Raw genomic sequence first — 14,968 nt, 5'->3', positions numbered from 1 at the left:
GGGGTGTGGTGGTTGGGGTGTGAATGGGGATGAGTGTGATGGGGATGCATGAATGAGGATGAGTGCGATGGGGATGAGTGCGATGGGGGTGAGTGCGACGGGGATACATGAATGGGGATGAGTGTGATGGGGATGCATGAATGGGGATGAGTGCGATGGGGATGCATGAATGGGGATGAGTGTGATGGGGATGCATGAATGGGGATGAGTGCGATGGGGATGAGTGCGATGGGGGTGAGTGTGATGGGGATGCATGAATGGGGATGAGTGTGATGGGGATGCATGAATGGGGATGAGTGTGATGGGGATGCATGAATGGGGATGAGTGTGATGGGGATGCATGAATGGGGTGCATGCAATGGGGACGAGTGTGATGGGGATGAGTGCAATGGGGATGTGTGTGATGGGGATCCATGAAGGGGGACACGTGCGATGGGGATGAGTGCAGTGGGGATGCATGAAGGGGAACGTGTGTGATGGGGATGAGTGCGATGGGGACACATGCAATGGGGATGTGTTTGATGGGGATGTGTGCAATGGGGATGCATGAAGGGGGATGTGTGCGATGGGGATGCATGAAGGGGGATGAGTGCAATGGGGATGCATGAAGGGGGATGAGTGCGATGGGGATGCATGAATGGGGATGAGTACAATGGGGATGTGTGTGATGGGGGTATGTGCAGTGGGGATGAGTGCGATGGGGATGCATGAATTGGGATGAGTGCAATGGGGATGCACGAAGGGGGACGCGTGCGTGGGGACGCGTGCGATGGGGATGCATCACTGCGCTGCGGGGTCCCCCTGCGCCGGGCTCTGCGGGTGCTGCCGGGGTCCCGGTGATCCAGGCCCTGCCCCCTGGGATGCGCCGGGAGCTGCCCGGAGCCGGGCGGGGTCTGGGGCTTTCCCGAGGGTTTTCCCAGCCCGGTGCCATGGAGGGGCCCCGGGGGTTCCAGCCTGGGTGGGACCCGGTTCTGTGGGCCCGGGGTGTCCGTGGGCATGGGGGGGGCACAGGGGATGGGGGACATTGCAATGGGGACATGAGGGGATGGGGGCGTAAGAGATGTGCACAGGGGGCGTGGGATGAGGGGTACAGGGACGGGGGCACTGAGGACATGGGGGGCACAGGGGCAGGGCACACAGGGTATGACATGGGGGGCACAGGGGCAGGGGGCACAGGGACAGGGTGTGACATGGGGGGCATAGGGGCAGGGCACACAGGGTATGACATGGGGGGCACAGGGGCAGGGGGCACAGGGACAGGGTACGACAGGGGGGGCATAGGGTATGATATGAGGGCACAGGGGCAGGGGGCACAGGGTACGACATGGGGGTCACAGGGTGTGACAGGGGGGGCATAGGGGCAGGGCACACAGGGTATGACATTGGGGACACAGGGTATGGCATGGGGGGCACAGGGGCAGGGGACACAGGGTATGGCATGGGGGGCACAGGGGCAGGGGGCACAGGGACAGGGGACACAGGTATGGCATGGGCACAGGGGCAGGGCACAGGGTATGCATTGGGGACACAGGGTATGGCATGGGGGGCACAGGGGCAGGGCACACAGGGTATGACATTGGGGACACAGGGTATGACATGGGGGGCACAGGGGGCACAGGGACAGGGTATGACATTGGGGACACAGGGTATGACATGGGGGGCACAGGGACAGGGGACACAGGGTACAACATGGGGGGCACAGGGGCAGGGGGCACAGGGACGGGTACGACATGGGGGGCATAGGGGCTGTGGGTTATGGGATGTGGCACAAGGGAGGACACGGGGACAGGGGATATCCCGTGGGAGTCACAGGGGACCCACGGGACATGGCCGGGGGGGGGGCGGCGGGGATGACGTCACCCGTAGGGCACAGGGGCCGTGGCCGTGGGGCCGCGGCACGGGGGGGACCCGGGGGCGGTGCCGGTTCCGGTGCCGGTCCCGGCTGAGTCACGGCCGTGGCCGCTCCCGCCCGGCAGCAGCCGCATAAAGCGCGGCGGCCCCGAGCGCCGCTGCCCCCCCGCTGCTGCCCCACGGCCGCTGCCCCATGGCTGCGCTCCGTGACCCCGGTACGGGCTGGGAACGGGACCGGGACCGGGAGCGGGGGACCCCGCGAGGAGGAACCGGCCCGGTGCTGGCGGGGACCGACCTGGGGCTCGGTGGAGCTGGACGGGACCATGGGCAGCACCGGGGGCTGGGGATGGAGGGGGTGCTGAGGGGGTGCTATGGGGATGGAGGGGGTGCTGAGGGGATGCTATGGGGATGGAGGGGGTGCTATGGGGATGGGGGGGTGCTATGGGGATGGAGGGGGTGCTGAGGGGATGGAGGGGATGCTATGGAGATGCTGGGGGATGCATGTGGGGTGGGGAAGGAGGGGGTGCTGAGGGGATGGAGGGGGTGCTGGGGGGTGCTATGGGGATGGGGGGTCTGGGGATGGCGGGGATGCTATGGAGATGCTGAGGGGATGCTGGGGAAGGAGGGGGTGCTTGGGGATGGAGGGGGTGCTGGGGGGGGTGCTATGGGGATGGAGGGGGTGCTGAGGGGATGTTACGGGGATGGAGTGGATGCTATGGGGATGTTATGGGGATGGAGGGGATGCTATGAGGATGCTGAGGGGATGCTATGGGGATGGAGAGGGTGCTATGGGGATGGAGGGAGTGCTGAGGGGATGCTATGGGGATGGAGGGGGTGCTGAGGGGATGTTATGGGGATGGAGGGAGTGCTGAGGGGATGCTATGGGGATGGAGGGAGTGCTGAGGGGATGCTATGGGGATGGAGGGGGTGCTGAGGGGATGCTATGGGGATGGAGTGGATGCTATGGGGTTGCTACTGGGGGTGCAGGGACATGCTGGGGGGTTGCTGAGGGAGGATGCTGAAGACGTGCTGGGGGGTGTGGGGATGCTAAGGGGTGATGGGGGTGATACAGGGGGGATGCTGGGGGTGAGGAACACCGGGGGGTGCCGGAAGGATACAGGGTATAGGAGGGGGCTGGGGGCTGTTGTTGGGCGCAGTTATCCCAGGCTCAGGGGTCCCATCCCATCACTGACCCCATCCCCGCCCGCAGGGACCCCCCCAGCCCGGCTCCTCCTGTCCCTGCTCTGCTGGGCCCTGACCTCCGGCTGCACCGGTACGAGGGGGGGGGGGGGGGGGGCCGGGGGTCAGCTCCTGTCTCTGCCCCCCCCAAAGGCACTGGGGGGCAGCGCTCACCCCCTCCCCCCCAGGAGCCATGGTCCTGCAGCCCCCCAGCATCACCCTCCTGCGGCCCCCGGAGCGCCCCCCCCGGCCAGGTGGGTCCCGGGAACACGGGGGGAGGAACGGGGGGGTCCCCCCGAGCCCTGCCGACCGCGCGCGTGCCCGTGCCGCAGGTGAGAGCGTGACCGCGCGCTGCGAGGCGCTGAGCGCGCTCCCGGAGCTGAGCCTCCTCTATTGGCTGGGGAACGGCTCCTTCGTGGAGCAGCTGCCGCCGGCCGGGGCCGCGCACGAGGGGCCGCTGCGGTGAGTGGGGGCCGGGCGGGAGCGCGCAGGGAGCGCGGCGGGGGCGGGGCTGACGGGGCCCGGTTGCGGTTGCAGGGAGGAGCCCCGCGGCGAGGGGGCGCTGCTGAGCCGGGACCTGCGCCTGGAGCCCTTCTGCGCGCGCCACGCGCGAACCAACTTCTCGTGCGTGCTGCTGAGCCCGCTGGGAGCGCGCAGCGCGGAGCTGCGCTGGGGCACTGCGCATGCGCGGGGCTGAGCATGCGCCCGCCCAGCATTAAAGCGCATTGGGGAGCCCCGGGCCTGCCGAGTGCTGCGGGGGAGCGGCTGCGGGTGCGGAGCGGGGGGGGCGAGGAGGAGCCGGCCCTGACCCTTGAGGCTGCCCCTGGAGGACGGGGAAATGCGGGGGGCCCCCGGGACGGAGCCCGGAGCCCTGAGCCCATCGCATCCCCCCCACCTCAGGGCCCCGCTCCTGGGGCAGGGGGTGCCGGTCTCCCACCCGCGGTCCCTTGGGTGCCATGGGGGCTGCGGCAGCCCCAGGCCTGCACCTCCCATGGGATGCTCCGGGTGAGGCGGGGCTGGGATGGAGGCGACCCCGGGCCCACAGAGAGATTTTATTCCTCTGGGCTCCAGGGGAAGGCGAGCGGGGCCCCCCCCGTCCCCGCCAGCCCGAGCCCCATCCCCGGGGCCTCCCCGCGCCCCGTCCGGTTCCGGTCCTGGTCCCGGCTCCTCGCGGTTCAGGGGCGCCCCGCGGCCGCCAGCGCTGCCAGGAGGAGCCCCCAGGGGGCGCTGCTGCCGGTGGGGGCCGCGCGGGGCCCGGCCGAGGTCGCTCCGCAGCGGTGGGGTCCGGGCTCGGCCGCGCGGAAGGAGCAGGGGGCGGCGCCGCAGCGCTTCTCTACGGGAGGAACCCGCGCGTCAGCAGCGGCCCCGTCCCCGCCGAGCCCGAGTCAGGGGTGGGGTGAGGGGACCCCAAAGCCCGTTTAAAGCCACGGGCAGGGACCCCTTCCACTGGAGCAGCTTGCTCCAACCCCTGTGTCCAACCTGGCCTTGAGCACTGCCAGGGATGGGGCAGCCACAGCTTCTCTGGGCACCCTGTGCCAGCGCCTCAGCACCCTCACAGGGAAGAGCTTCTGCCTAAGAGCTCAGCTCAGGCTCCCCTCGGGCAGGTTCAAGCCATTCCCCTTGGCCTGGCCCTACAGGCCCTTGTCCCAAGCCCCTCTCCAGCTTCCCTGCAGCCCCTTTAGGCACTGGAGCTGCTCTCAGGTCTCCCCTTCAGGAGCCTTCTCTTCTCCAGGCTGCCCCAGCCCAGCTCTCTCAGCCTGGCTCCAGAGCAGAGCTGCTCCAGCCCCTGCACCATCCCCTTGCCCTCCTCTGCCCTGGCTCCATCAGCTCCAGGTCCTTACGCTGAGCACCCGAACTGCACTCAGTGCTCCAGGGGGTCTCTGGCCATGCTCTGCCACTCCAAGCCGTGCTTTGCTGCCGAGACAGGCAGTGATGCGCACCCCAGGCGCCCTCCCCACAGCCCCCATTGCTGGCAGTGCTGATGGGATGCAGCCACCCTCCAACCCCGCTCCTGTTCCCCAGTGCCGGGGAGCCCCCTCCCCATCCCATGGGACGTGCACCTTTCACCAGCTCGCAGTTGTAGGTGCTGTTGGTGCCCTGGGAGCGGAGCTGGATGAGGGACCCGCGCGCGGTGCGGAGGAAGCCGGTGACCTGGAAGACCTCGGCGGGCGGGATGAGGATCTCCTCCTCGGCGGGGTACAGGGAGAAGGCCCAGATGGGGGCCCCGCAGCACGTGTGCACCGTGAAGAAGGAGTCGCAGCCGAAGCTGCTGCTGTTGCGCAGGGAGGCGGAGGTGAAGTGCCCGAAGCGCACGCTCTGCCCGGGCTGCGCGGTGAAGCGCAGGGCGCGCACGCCCCGGAACGCGCGGTGGCAGCGGCCGCCGGCGCCCCGCAGGATGCTCAGGGCCTGGCTCAGCAGGAAGTGCAGCGCCTTGAAGGGGAAGCCGTGCAGGTACCGCTGCCGCGAGCGCCCGGCCTCGCGCACGGCTGCATTGAAGGCCGTGTACAGCGGCCCCTCCATGGTGTAGGCCCGCAGCGCCAGCGCGTGCTCCGGCCGCAGCCCCGGTGCATGGGGGATGCGCTGCTGCGCCCAGGCCTCGGCTGCGCGGGTCCAGGCCTCGGCGTAGAGGCCGTTGGTGCTGAACTCGGTGCGGTTGAGCTCCGGCAGCTCCCGCTCCATCAGGTGGCTGCAGCCCTCGTACTGGTCGTCGAAGGAGGCGGGGGCCATGTCCATCGCCAGCTCCTGCACGGAGGAGAGCGGCAGGGGGCTGCCGGCCGCCAGCAGCACCAAGCCCAGCACCAGGCGCTCCATGCAGGGAAGGAGCAGCCCCAAGAGCAGCAGCAGCAGCCGGTGCGGTTCCTCCGGGAGCAGCTGTGGGGCAGGAGCAGGGTCAAGGTGCAGTGGGGCTGCCCCACACCACGGATCCCCCCATTGGGCACCCCTCCTGGGACACCCCAAGCCCCAGCCCCGTTGTGTGCCTTGAGCAGGGGGTGCCCATGGGGTCCCCCCCCGTTACCTGGGTCGGGTGCAGGTCCCCGGCTCCCACAGCTCCAGCCTGCGCTGCCCCGGGCACAGGGACAAGCGGTGGCTCCTGCTTTTTATAGCAGCCCCAGCTGGCTCCAGCCCCCCCTCCGCAGGGTATTTTTACCTTCCCCCGGAGCAGCTTTCACCCTGTCCATAAACTGCTCCTGCTTCTGCTCTCTGTGGGGCCGGAGCTCGGACCCCTCCTGCTGAGCCCATCCGTGCGTGGGGCTTGCACTGGCCCCCATGGGCAGGTTGTGATGGGGGGGCTGGAGCAGGCGCTGGCGTTGGAAGGGGCATCCCAGAGGGTGCAGCCCGGCTGGAGGGGGACAGGGGCACCAGTGTTGCCTTCGTTGGCTTGGTGACCTGGTTCAGGAACGACACTGTGGCCAGTCCCAGGCCACTCAGGCCATCAGCTCCCAGACACCAATGGGGTGGATGGCAAATGGCATTTACTGGTGAGCAACACGGCCTTATATAGCTCAGGTGTGCAACATCACTTCCATCTGCTTACACCATAGTCTGACGCTACTGGCTATGCGGAGAGGGGCCCTCTCTTTCCGTACACCGCGATATCTTCCGACCACCAAGCCCTGAGCACCCACATCCCCCCTCCATGCTCAACCAAATAGACCCAAATTTATAAGAACTATAAAAAGTATACATCAGAACTTGGCAACAATATAAGGCACGCGGAACAAGTGGCAACTGGGGGGTAACTGGGGGTAATGGGGTGTAAGTTGGGGCAACCGGGTTTAACACTGAGGAAGTACATCTTAAAGTAGTTGTTGGCGTTCTACCAGCATGATGTTAACCTGTTCTAGCCGGCTCTTGACAAATGACCCGAACTGATTTAATATACCCAGACTTAAGTGGCTAAAAGTACCTCTTTGAATTACCACCCCATCGGACCCATCTGTTGGATGAGTACTTCTCTAGTACATACTTTATTCATCCTCTTTTCCTGGTCTCCATCACTTGTCCCAATGGTCTCGCACCCCCAACATCCACAAAGCCATTCTTGTGGCTCGTTACGGCAGTAACCCTTACCTGGCTTTTAGATCTGCATTCCTTAGCGAAATGCCCTTTCTTTCCGCAGGCCCACCAGGGTCCTCTGGGCCGGTTCTGGCGCGGTGGCGGGCCCCCAACCGAGGGCAGTTTGCTGTAACGTGGCCTGCCTGGCCACATTTAGAACACGCCATCACACTAGCCACTGCGGTGCGAACAGCAGCCTGGATTGCGGCTAAATGCTCTTCATTCACAACATGCTTGGTCATGGCCGCGATGCTTGACCCCACCGGCAGTGATTGTAGGATTTCTTTGGCTGTTGAACTGCACTGCTGGTGTGAACATTCTGCTACGACCGGGCCCTTCGCTTCCATGGGCAGGGTCGAGGAGTCGACCGCTGCATGGAGGTGATCCATGAATTGTATAAAGCTCTCCCTTTCATTTTGCTTTATTGTGGACCACAGCGATGGTTTGGCAATAACTCTACAGGCTGTGTGAATAGCTTCTCTGGCCACACGGGTACTCACCATAACCTCATGGGCCCGCAGGCCCTGGGCTTGCGCCTGCGGGGTCATCACTGTGGGATCTGTACCCATTAACCGCTGCAGGCTGGAGCCATGCAGGGGGTGATCCAGCCCGGTTACCCGGGCCAGCTGTTCCGCACAGTTCTCCTCCCATTCTTGCTTAAAAACAACCATTCCTGCTGCATCAAAGATCAGTCTGCAGGTTTGTCTTATATCGAACGGGAGCACGTCATCGCCCCCAAAGACACCGTCTGTAAGGGTGGAGACCATGGCAGAATTAAGGCCTTTGTCCGCGATTGCTTTAACAATCGCTTGTACATCCTTGGGGTTTATTGGCGAATGGACCCTCTGTCCCCCGTCTGTCACCCGGCCAGGGAACGCCAGCACGGCTGATGGGGCCCGATCGGCACACGCCATCTTTACTTTCCTCCAATCGGTGAGGAGGATTTGTCCCCTTCGCGGCTCCTCTTTGCTTTGGATGGGGACATTCTGGCTTCTGACTCTGTCTACCCCCATCTCCTCCGAGTCTGAATCAGTTGCGAACCACTCGCCCCAGCTACTGTCTGACCCGGAGTCGGAACTCGACTGACTGGTTACTTCCGGGTTCCGGTACATTTCCGTTGAGCTGCGGCCCCGCCCACTTTCCTTATGGGCGGGCCGTTCCCTCCCCCTTAACTCGCCCCGCCTTCCGCTGGGCGGGGTGCTTGCCCTATAAGGGCATCGTTTCGAATGGGCGCTGATTGGCTCTCCGCCCCTCGCTCGCGCTCCCCTCCCCTTTCCGGTTCTCCTCCCCCTCCCGTTTACGCGCGCTTGTTAACTCCGTCACTTCCGCCCTGTTCCCGCCGGGAGCATCCTCGCCCCGCCCTTCTTCCTGCCCGGCGCCATTTTGGGGCGCAGAGGGGGGCGGTCCAGCCCAGGCTTCCTCGGACCCCGCTTTCCCCGCGGCGCCCCTGTCCTCCTCCGCTAACCCGCCCCGCAAGGGTTTTGCTCGTTCCTGTCCCTCCGTAGGCGGGTCGGCATTCAGGGATCGGGGGGGTGTATCGCCTTCACGCGTATCTTTAGGCTCCGCAGAATCGCCACCGTCTGGGGGGTGCGGAGTCTGTGCAGCCGCCCCGACTCCCAGTTTCGGGGTAGCCAACGAACAGCTCTTTGCTGCCTTCCAGGCCTCCTGCTCTTGCATGGCGTTCCGCAGGGCCTGTACGACCTTCCCCCACGACTTAAGGCTTTTCGCACGACCCGAGGACATCATCTCCTCGAACAACGCTTTAGTGCATTTATCCCACACCTCAGGGTGGAGAATATCCACCGGCTGGTCAATGACCCCCATCTGTAAAAGCCTCGCAACGGCGAGAGTGAAATCCTTGGGTTTACAATCAATGCCCCACTGCTTATGTAACTGAGATGCGACCTTCACAAGGGCTTCCATCCTCCTTGTTGGTCCGGGAGCCTCCTCCCCGCCGGGCTGCTCCAGCCGCCGTTCACCCGATTCCAGGGGATGAAATCCCGGGTTGCGGCACCACTTGTTGCCTTCGGAGGCGTGGCGACCCGGGTCAGGAACGGCACGGTGACCAACCCCAGGCCGCTCGGGCCATCAGCTCACAGACACCAATGGGGTGGATGGCAAACGGCGTTGAGTGGGGAGCAACACGGCCTTATATAGCTCAGGTGTGCAACGTCACTTCCGTCATAGTCTAACGCTATTGGCTATCCGGAGAGGGGGCCTCTCTTTCCGTACAGCGCGACACCTTGCGGCCGCCGAGCCCATAGCACCCGCGGGCAGCAGGGATGGGGACCTCCCCTTCCATTCCCTTCCATCCCCCTCCATTCCCTTCATCCCCTTCCTTCCATCCCCTTCATCCCCTTCCTTCCATCTCCTTCCATCCCCTCCCTTCCATCCCCTTCATCCCCTTCCTTCCATCTCCTTCATCCCCTTCTATCCCTTTCCATCCCTTTCCTTCCATCCCCTTCCATCCCCTTCCTTCCATCTCCTTCATCCCCTTCCATCCCCTTCCTTCCATCTCCTTCCATCCCCTTCCTTCCATCCCCTTCCTTCCATTCCCTTCATCCCCTTCCTTCCATCCCCTCCCACCCCCTTCCTTCCATCCCCTTCCATCCCCTCCCATCCCCTTCCTTCCATCCCCTTCCTTCCATCCCCGCTGCAGGCAGAGAGGCTCCAGACGAAGGAAACGGTCCCATTGCGGTGCTTGAGGCCACAGGGACGGGCTGAGGGGACAGGGGAGCCCGGACCCACCCGCAGAGCTCACAACTGGCTCCAGTGGAAGGGGTCCCTGCCCGAGGCAGGGGCTGGGGCTGGAGGAGCTTTAGGGCCCCTTCATCCCAACCCATGCTGGGATCCCGTGGCTGTAACTGAGCACATCCCATGGAGGGGATGGTCCCTGCGTGTTCCCCACCCCGTGCTCACCCCCACCCCACACCAGGCACTGCCGGTGCCAGCCCAGGACCCCCCCCCCATAGAGAGGCAGAAGCAGGACACTCGCCCCAGGGTTTATTTCCAGTCTGTCGGGTTCCTCAGGTGCAGGGTACAGTGGGGGTGCAGTGGGGTTGCAGTGAGGATGCAGTGAGGATGCAGTATGGGTGCAGTGGGGTTGCAGTGAGGATGCAGTATGGGTGCAATGGGGGTGCAATGTTGCTGCAGTGGGGGTGCAGTTGTATGCAATGGAGGTGCAACCAGGATGCAGTGGGGATGCAGTGTGGGTGCAATAGCATGCAGTGGGAGTGTAGTGTGGTGCAATGGGGCTGCAGTGGGGATGCAGTGAGGATGCAATGTTGTGCAATGGGGATGCAGTGGGGGTGCAGTGGGGGTGCATGTTGTGCAATGGGGATGCAGTGGGGATGCAGTGAGGGTGCAGTGGGGATGCAGTGAGGATGCAGTGGGGGTGCAATGTTGTGCAATGGGGATGCAGTGAGGATGCAATGTTGTGCAATGGGGCTGCAGTGAGGGTGCAGTGTTGTGCAATGGGGATGCAGTGAGGATGCAATGTTGTGCAATGGGGCTGCAGTGAGGGTGCAGTGTTGTGCAATGGGGATGCAGTGAGGATGCAATGTTGTGCAATGGGGATGCAGTGAGGGTGCAATGTTGTGCAATGGGGCTGCAGTGGGGATGCAGTGAGGGTGCAATGGGGATGCAGTGAGGATGCAGTGTTGTGCAATGGGGATGCAGTGGGAGTGCAATGTTGTGCAATGGGGCTGCAGTGAGGATGCAGTGAGGATGCAGTGTTGTGCAATGGGGATGCAGTGAGGTTGCAGTGTTGTGCAATGGGGATGCAGTGAGGATGCAGTGTTGTGCAATGGGGATGCAGTGAGGATGCAGTGAGGGTGCTATGTTGTGCAATGGGGATGCAGTGAGGATGCAGTGTTGTGCAATGGGGATGCAGTGGGAGTGTAGTGTGGTGCAATGGGGATGCAGTGAGGATGCAGTGAGGATGCAATGTTGTGCAATGGGGCTGCAGCCCCCCAGGGGCCTGGGCCTCCTCATCCCTGCATCAGGCACCGGTTGGGTTCCCTCCATCGGGCTCCCCTCCCCATCACTGGTGTCACCGCCACCCTGCACCATCACAGGACACACACGGGGGGGGCTCAGCCCCATCCGCCAGAGCCATCCCCAGCAGCAGCAGGGACACCGGGGGGGGGGTTCCGTGTCCCTCAGGCCGCCTTGCCCAGCAGCAGCAGGCTCATGAGCAGCACCATGAGGAAGAAGAGCCACATGAAGAACCGGTCCAGCACCTTGGCCACCCGCTTCCAGTCCCCGCTGCGGCGCTGCGCGGCGCGGTGCCGCCGGAAGCACCCCGCGATGTAGGCCACGTGCTCCAGGAGCGCGCCGTGCGGGCAGAGGCAGCGGTGCCGGGGACAGGGCCCGGGGCTGGGTCCCCCCTCTCGGGGCGCATCCCCCGGGGCCCCGCAGCCGCCCCCCAGCCCGCAGAGCCGCGCCAGGTGCCGCAGGATGAGGGAGCGCGCCCAGGGCGGCACCGGGCGAGCCCCCGGCCCGCAGTGGTGCACGGTCATGATGAGGATGGTGAGCGCCGTGGAGGCCGCCATCATGGTCATGGTGGCGATGTAGTACTTGCCTGCGGGGAGAGGGGTGAGGGCAGGGGGGGCGGCGGCCTCGGCACTGGTGGGGGGGCTTTTCCAGGCTGGTTCCATGGGGAGGGGGGGACACCTGCACCCCTATCACAGAGCCAGGGAATCACAGAACCCAGCCTGGGTTGGGGTGGAGGGGACCTAAAGCTCCTCCAGCTCCAAGCCCTGCTCATTGCAGGGACCCCTTCCACTGGAGCAGCTTGCTCCAAGCCCCTGTGTCCAACCTGGCCTTGAGCACTGCCAGGGATGGGGCAGCCACAGCTTCTCTGGGCACCCTGTGCCAGCGCCTCAGCACCCTCACAGGGAAGAGCTTCACCCCAATGTCCCATCTAACTCTTCCCTCTTCCAGGTTGAAGCCATTCCTCCTCATCCCATCCCTGCATCCCTTGTCCCAAGCCCCTCTCCAGGTTCCCTGCAGCCCCTTTAGGCACTGGAGCTGCTCTCAGGTCTCCCCTTCAGGAGCCTTCTCTTCTCCAGGCTGCCCCAGCCCAGCTCTCCCACCCTGGCTCCAGCCCTCACAGCATCCCCCTGCCCTCGCTCCAACAGCCCCAGGTCCCTCTTGTGCTGAGGACACCAGAACCTCACCAAACCCCCCCCCGTTCCCACTCCCATGGTCGGTGCCGGGCGCTCACCGATGAGGGGGACGCTCTCCGACGGGGGCATGCTCTCGGCCACCAGGAGCTGGAACACGGTGAGCGCCAGCAGCACCGTCACCCCCAGCGACACCTTCTCGCCCGAGTCCGCGGGCAGGTAGAAGCTGAGCGGGGCCAGGAAGGAGACCATGAGGCAGGGCAGGAGCAGGTTGAAGATGTAGAAGGAGGCGCGGCGGCGCAGCACCAGCGTGTAGGTGACGTCGGGGTAGGGCTCGGAGCAGCAGCCGTAGGTGACCACGTTCCTGGTGGCCGGCATCCCCAGCACCTCCCACTCCACGTTCTCCACGAAGTCGGTGAGGTCGCCGGCGTCCAGCCGGTTCCGGAGGTCGATCTGGTTCCCGTTGTAGGTCCAGGAGCCGAAGGTGAGGCGGCAGCGCTGCCCGTCGAAGGGGAAGTAGGAGACGTCCACCTTGCAGGAGCTCTTGGTGATGGCGGGCGCGTCCCACAGGATGAGCCCGTCCGAGCGCAGCACCACGTTGGTCTCCATGGAGCCGCCGAAGCGGTCGTCGGCGCTGGGGGGGGGGGGGATGTGGGGCCCCGTGTGGGGCTCGGATGCTCCCCGGTGCCGTGTCCCAGCCCCACATCACCCCCAGTGTGGGGATCGGTGCCAGCCCCTGCTTGCGGTGAGCGCTTCCCCCTGTCACCCACCCCAGCCCCCTGCTCCCACCCCACAGCACCCCCAGGGTTGGGGGCCCCCATCAGCCCCATTCTGGTCCCCCAGCTCCAGGAGCAGCAAAGGGGGGTCCCGTGACCCACTTGTTGTAGAGGATGATGTCCGGGCGCCACACGTAGCTGCTGGGGATGCGGATGCTGTCGATGCCACCATAGGCATCCTTGTCCCACGTGAGGTGAGCGTCCAGCCAGGCCTGGCGCACCCACAGGTACGAGGTGAGGACCTGGTTCCTCTCGTCCTGGGGGGGGACAGGGATGGGTGTAGGGGATGGACCCCGTTGTCACCCACACCCCCCTCAGCACCCAGCCTGGTCGGTGCCTTCTGCACCACCATGGGGTGGGTTGGGATGAAGGGAGCTTAGAGCCCATCCAGCCCCAACCGCTGCCACGGGCAGGGACCCCCCTCCACTGGAGCTCCAAGCCCCTGTGTCCAACCTGGCCCTGGGGCTGGCTGGGACCCCCGGGGTTGGGCTGCTCTGGGGGCACTGGGGAGCTCTGAGCTGGCTTCAGGGGGTCCCTGCACTGGGCACGGGTGAGGCCGCCCCTCGGATCCTGTGCTCAGCTCTGGGGCCCCCACTACGAGGGAGGCATTGAGGGGCTGGAGCGGGACCGGAGCGGGGCTGGAGCAGGGCCTGGAGCCCAGGTGCGATGGGGAAGGGCTGCGGGACCGGAGCGGGGCTGGAGCCCAGGTGCGATGGGGAAGGGCTGCGGGAGCAGGAGCAGGGCTGGAGCGGGGCTGGAGCCCAGGAGCGCTGGGGAAGGGCTGCGGGACCGGAGCGGGGCTGGAGCCCAGGAGCGATGGGGAAGGGCTGCGGGAGCTGGAGCAGGGCAGGAGCAGAGCCTGGAGCCCCCGTGCGCTGGGGAAGGGCTGCGGGACCGGAGCAGGGCAGGAGCAGGGGCTGGAGCCCAGGAGCGATGGGGAAGGGCTGCGGGAGCTGGAGCAGGGCAGGAGCAGGGGCTGGAGCCCCCGTGCGCTGGGGAAGGGCTGCGGGAGCAGAGCGGGGCTGGTGCCCAGGTGCGGTGGGGAAGGGCTGCGGGACCGGAGCGGGGCTGGAGCCCCCGTCCGCTGGGGAAGGGCTGCGGGACCGGAGCGGGGCAGGCTCCGGAGGCCTCTCACCATGTCGATGATCTGGGAGAGGGTGACCTGGAGGGTGACGTTGAGCGCCCGCTCCGTGTCCTCCACGGGCCGCAGGGCGCTGGAGTAGTTGGCGAAGAGGTCGTGGAGCAGCTTCTGGGCGAGCCTGCCCGGGGCCGCGCGGCCGCCTGCGGGACCACAGCGGGGATGGAGCGGGCGCCGCCGGCCCCATCCCCGGCCCCAGGGACCCCCGAGACCCCCGCGCAGCGCCCGACACTCACCGGGGGCCAGGAGGCAGAGGCAGAGCGCGAGCAGCGCCCGCTCCATCCCGGGCGCAGGGACCCGGGCAGGGCAGGGGCAGCGGCGGGGCCGTGGGGGTGACCCCGCTCCCTCCGTGGGGTCCGGGTTCGGGTCCGGGGCGCCCCCGCTCGCGCTGCCCGTGCCGGGTGTCCCGGGGCTCGGGGGCAGGCGCAGGCAGGGCCGGGCTGGCTCCTCCCGCCCGCTCGGTGCCCCCGGTGCGGTCCTGGCGCAGGGGAGCTGGGGCTCGAAGGGAGCTGCTGGGGCGGTGGGGGGAGCCCGGGGGGGTGCTGCGGAGCTGGGGTGCAGGGAGCGCAGCGCACGGCGAGGGAGCGCCGGGGCTCCGGGAGCGAGCGAGGGAAGGGAGAAGGGGATGGACCCCACCTGCGGGAGCAGCGCTGCGGGGACAGGACGGGAGCCGGGGGTGCAGCACAAGCGGGAACGGGACCGCAGCATCCCCCGGGCTCCAGCCCTGCCCTGGCTCCGCTCCCAGCGCGCTCCCGGCGGCAGATGCCGAGCACCGGGATCGGTTTTAAGGCCGGGGCTCGGTTTGCAGGCAGTGAATTATTCATCCCCAGGGCGATGCCCGG

The 14,968-nt window shown here is 66.1% G+C and overlaps 3 protein-coding genes across 3 annotated transcripts; 1 reads left to right on the top strand and 2 right to left on the bottom strand.

The window, feature by feature from the left end:
• The first annotated feature begins 1,967 nt into the window (after positions 1–1,967).
• Positions 1,968–3,727, top strand: IL18BP (interleukin 18 binding protein). The gene is made up of 5 exons (XM_061342589.1): positions 1,968–2,066; positions 3,062–3,124; positions 3,219–3,284; positions 3,363–3,492; positions 3,568–3,727. The coding sequence occupies exons 1-5, from the start codon at positions 2,045–2,047 to the stop codon at positions 3,725–3,727; spliced, it is 441 nt and encodes a 146-aa protein (XP_061198573.1). The 5' UTR covers positions 1,968–2,044.
• Positions 3,728–4,184: 457 nt separating this feature from the next.
• On the bottom strand, positions 4,185–5,841 carry ART1 (ADP-ribosyltransferase 1). The gene is made up of 2 exons (XM_061342590.1): positions 5,091–5,841; positions 4,185–4,363 (listed from the first exon to the last, which is right to left on the bottom strand). The coding sequence occupies exons 1-2, from the start codon at positions 5,839–5,841 to the stop codon at positions 4,206–4,208; spliced, it is 909 nt and encodes a 302-aa protein (XP_061198574.1). The 3' UTR covers positions 4,185–4,205.
• Positions 5,842–11,246: 5,405 nt separating this feature from the next.
• LOC133206528 (neuronal acetylcholine receptor subunit alpha-10-like) lies at positions 11,247–14,834 on the bottom strand. Its single transcript, XM_061342588.1, has 4 exons — positions 14,124–14,834; positions 13,091–13,245; positions 12,314–12,846; positions 11,247–11,668 (listed from the first exon to the last, which is right to left on the bottom strand). Exons 1-4 carry the CDS (start codon positions 14,832–14,834, stop codon positions 11,247–11,249), a joined length of 1,821 nt encoding a protein of 606 aa, XP_061198572.1.
• Between the last annotated feature and the right edge of the window lie 134 nt (positions 14,835–14,968).

Source organism: Neopsephotus bourkii, unplaced genomic scaffold (assembly GCF_033783945.1).
Source record: "Neopsephotus bourkii isolate Nb327-2 ecotype Australia unplaced genomic scaffold, CSIRO-AGI_Nbou_v1 NB_1799, whole genome shotgun sequence".
Classification (NCBI taxonomy): domain Eukaryota; kingdom Metazoa; phylum Chordata; class Aves; order Psittaciformes; family Psittacidae; genus Neopsephotus; species Neopsephotus bourkii.
The sequence above is the reverse complement of the archived record's forward strand: the minus strand, read 5'-3'. Positions and strand labels throughout refer to the sequence as shown.

Coding starts and splice junctions, on each gene's coding strand:
- ART1 (XM_061342590.1), bottom strand. CDS start 5,841: ATGGAGCGCCTGGTGCTGGGCTTGGTGCTGCTGGCGGCCGGCAGCCCC. Junction 4,364..5,090: donor CAACTGCGAGCTGGTGAAAG/GTGCACGTCCCA, acceptor TTCCTCCCGTAG/AGAAGCGCTGCGGCGCCGCC.
- LOC133206528 (XM_061342588.1), bottom strand. CDS start 14,834: ATGCTGCGGTCCCGTTCCCGCTTGTGCTGCACCCCCGGCTCCCGTCCT. Junction 13,246..14,123: donor TCTCCCAGATCATCGACATG/GTGAGAGGCCTC, acceptor GTCCCCCCCCAG/GACGAGAGGAACCAGGTCCT. Junction 12,847..13,090: donor GACATCATCCTCTACAACAA/GTGGGTCACGGG, acceptor CCCCCCCCCCAG/CGCCGACGACCGCTTCGGCG.
- IL18BP (XM_061342589.1), top strand. CDS start 2,045: ATGGCTGCGCTCCGTGACCCCG. Junction 3,125..3,218: donor CCTGACCTCCGGCTGCACCG/GTACGAGGGGGG, acceptor CCTCCCCCCCAG/GAGCCATGGTCCTGCAGCCC. Junction 3,285..3,362: donor GGAGCGCCCCCCCCGGCCAG/GTGGGTCCCGGG, acceptor CCCGTGCCGCAG/GTGAGAGCGTGACCGCGCGC.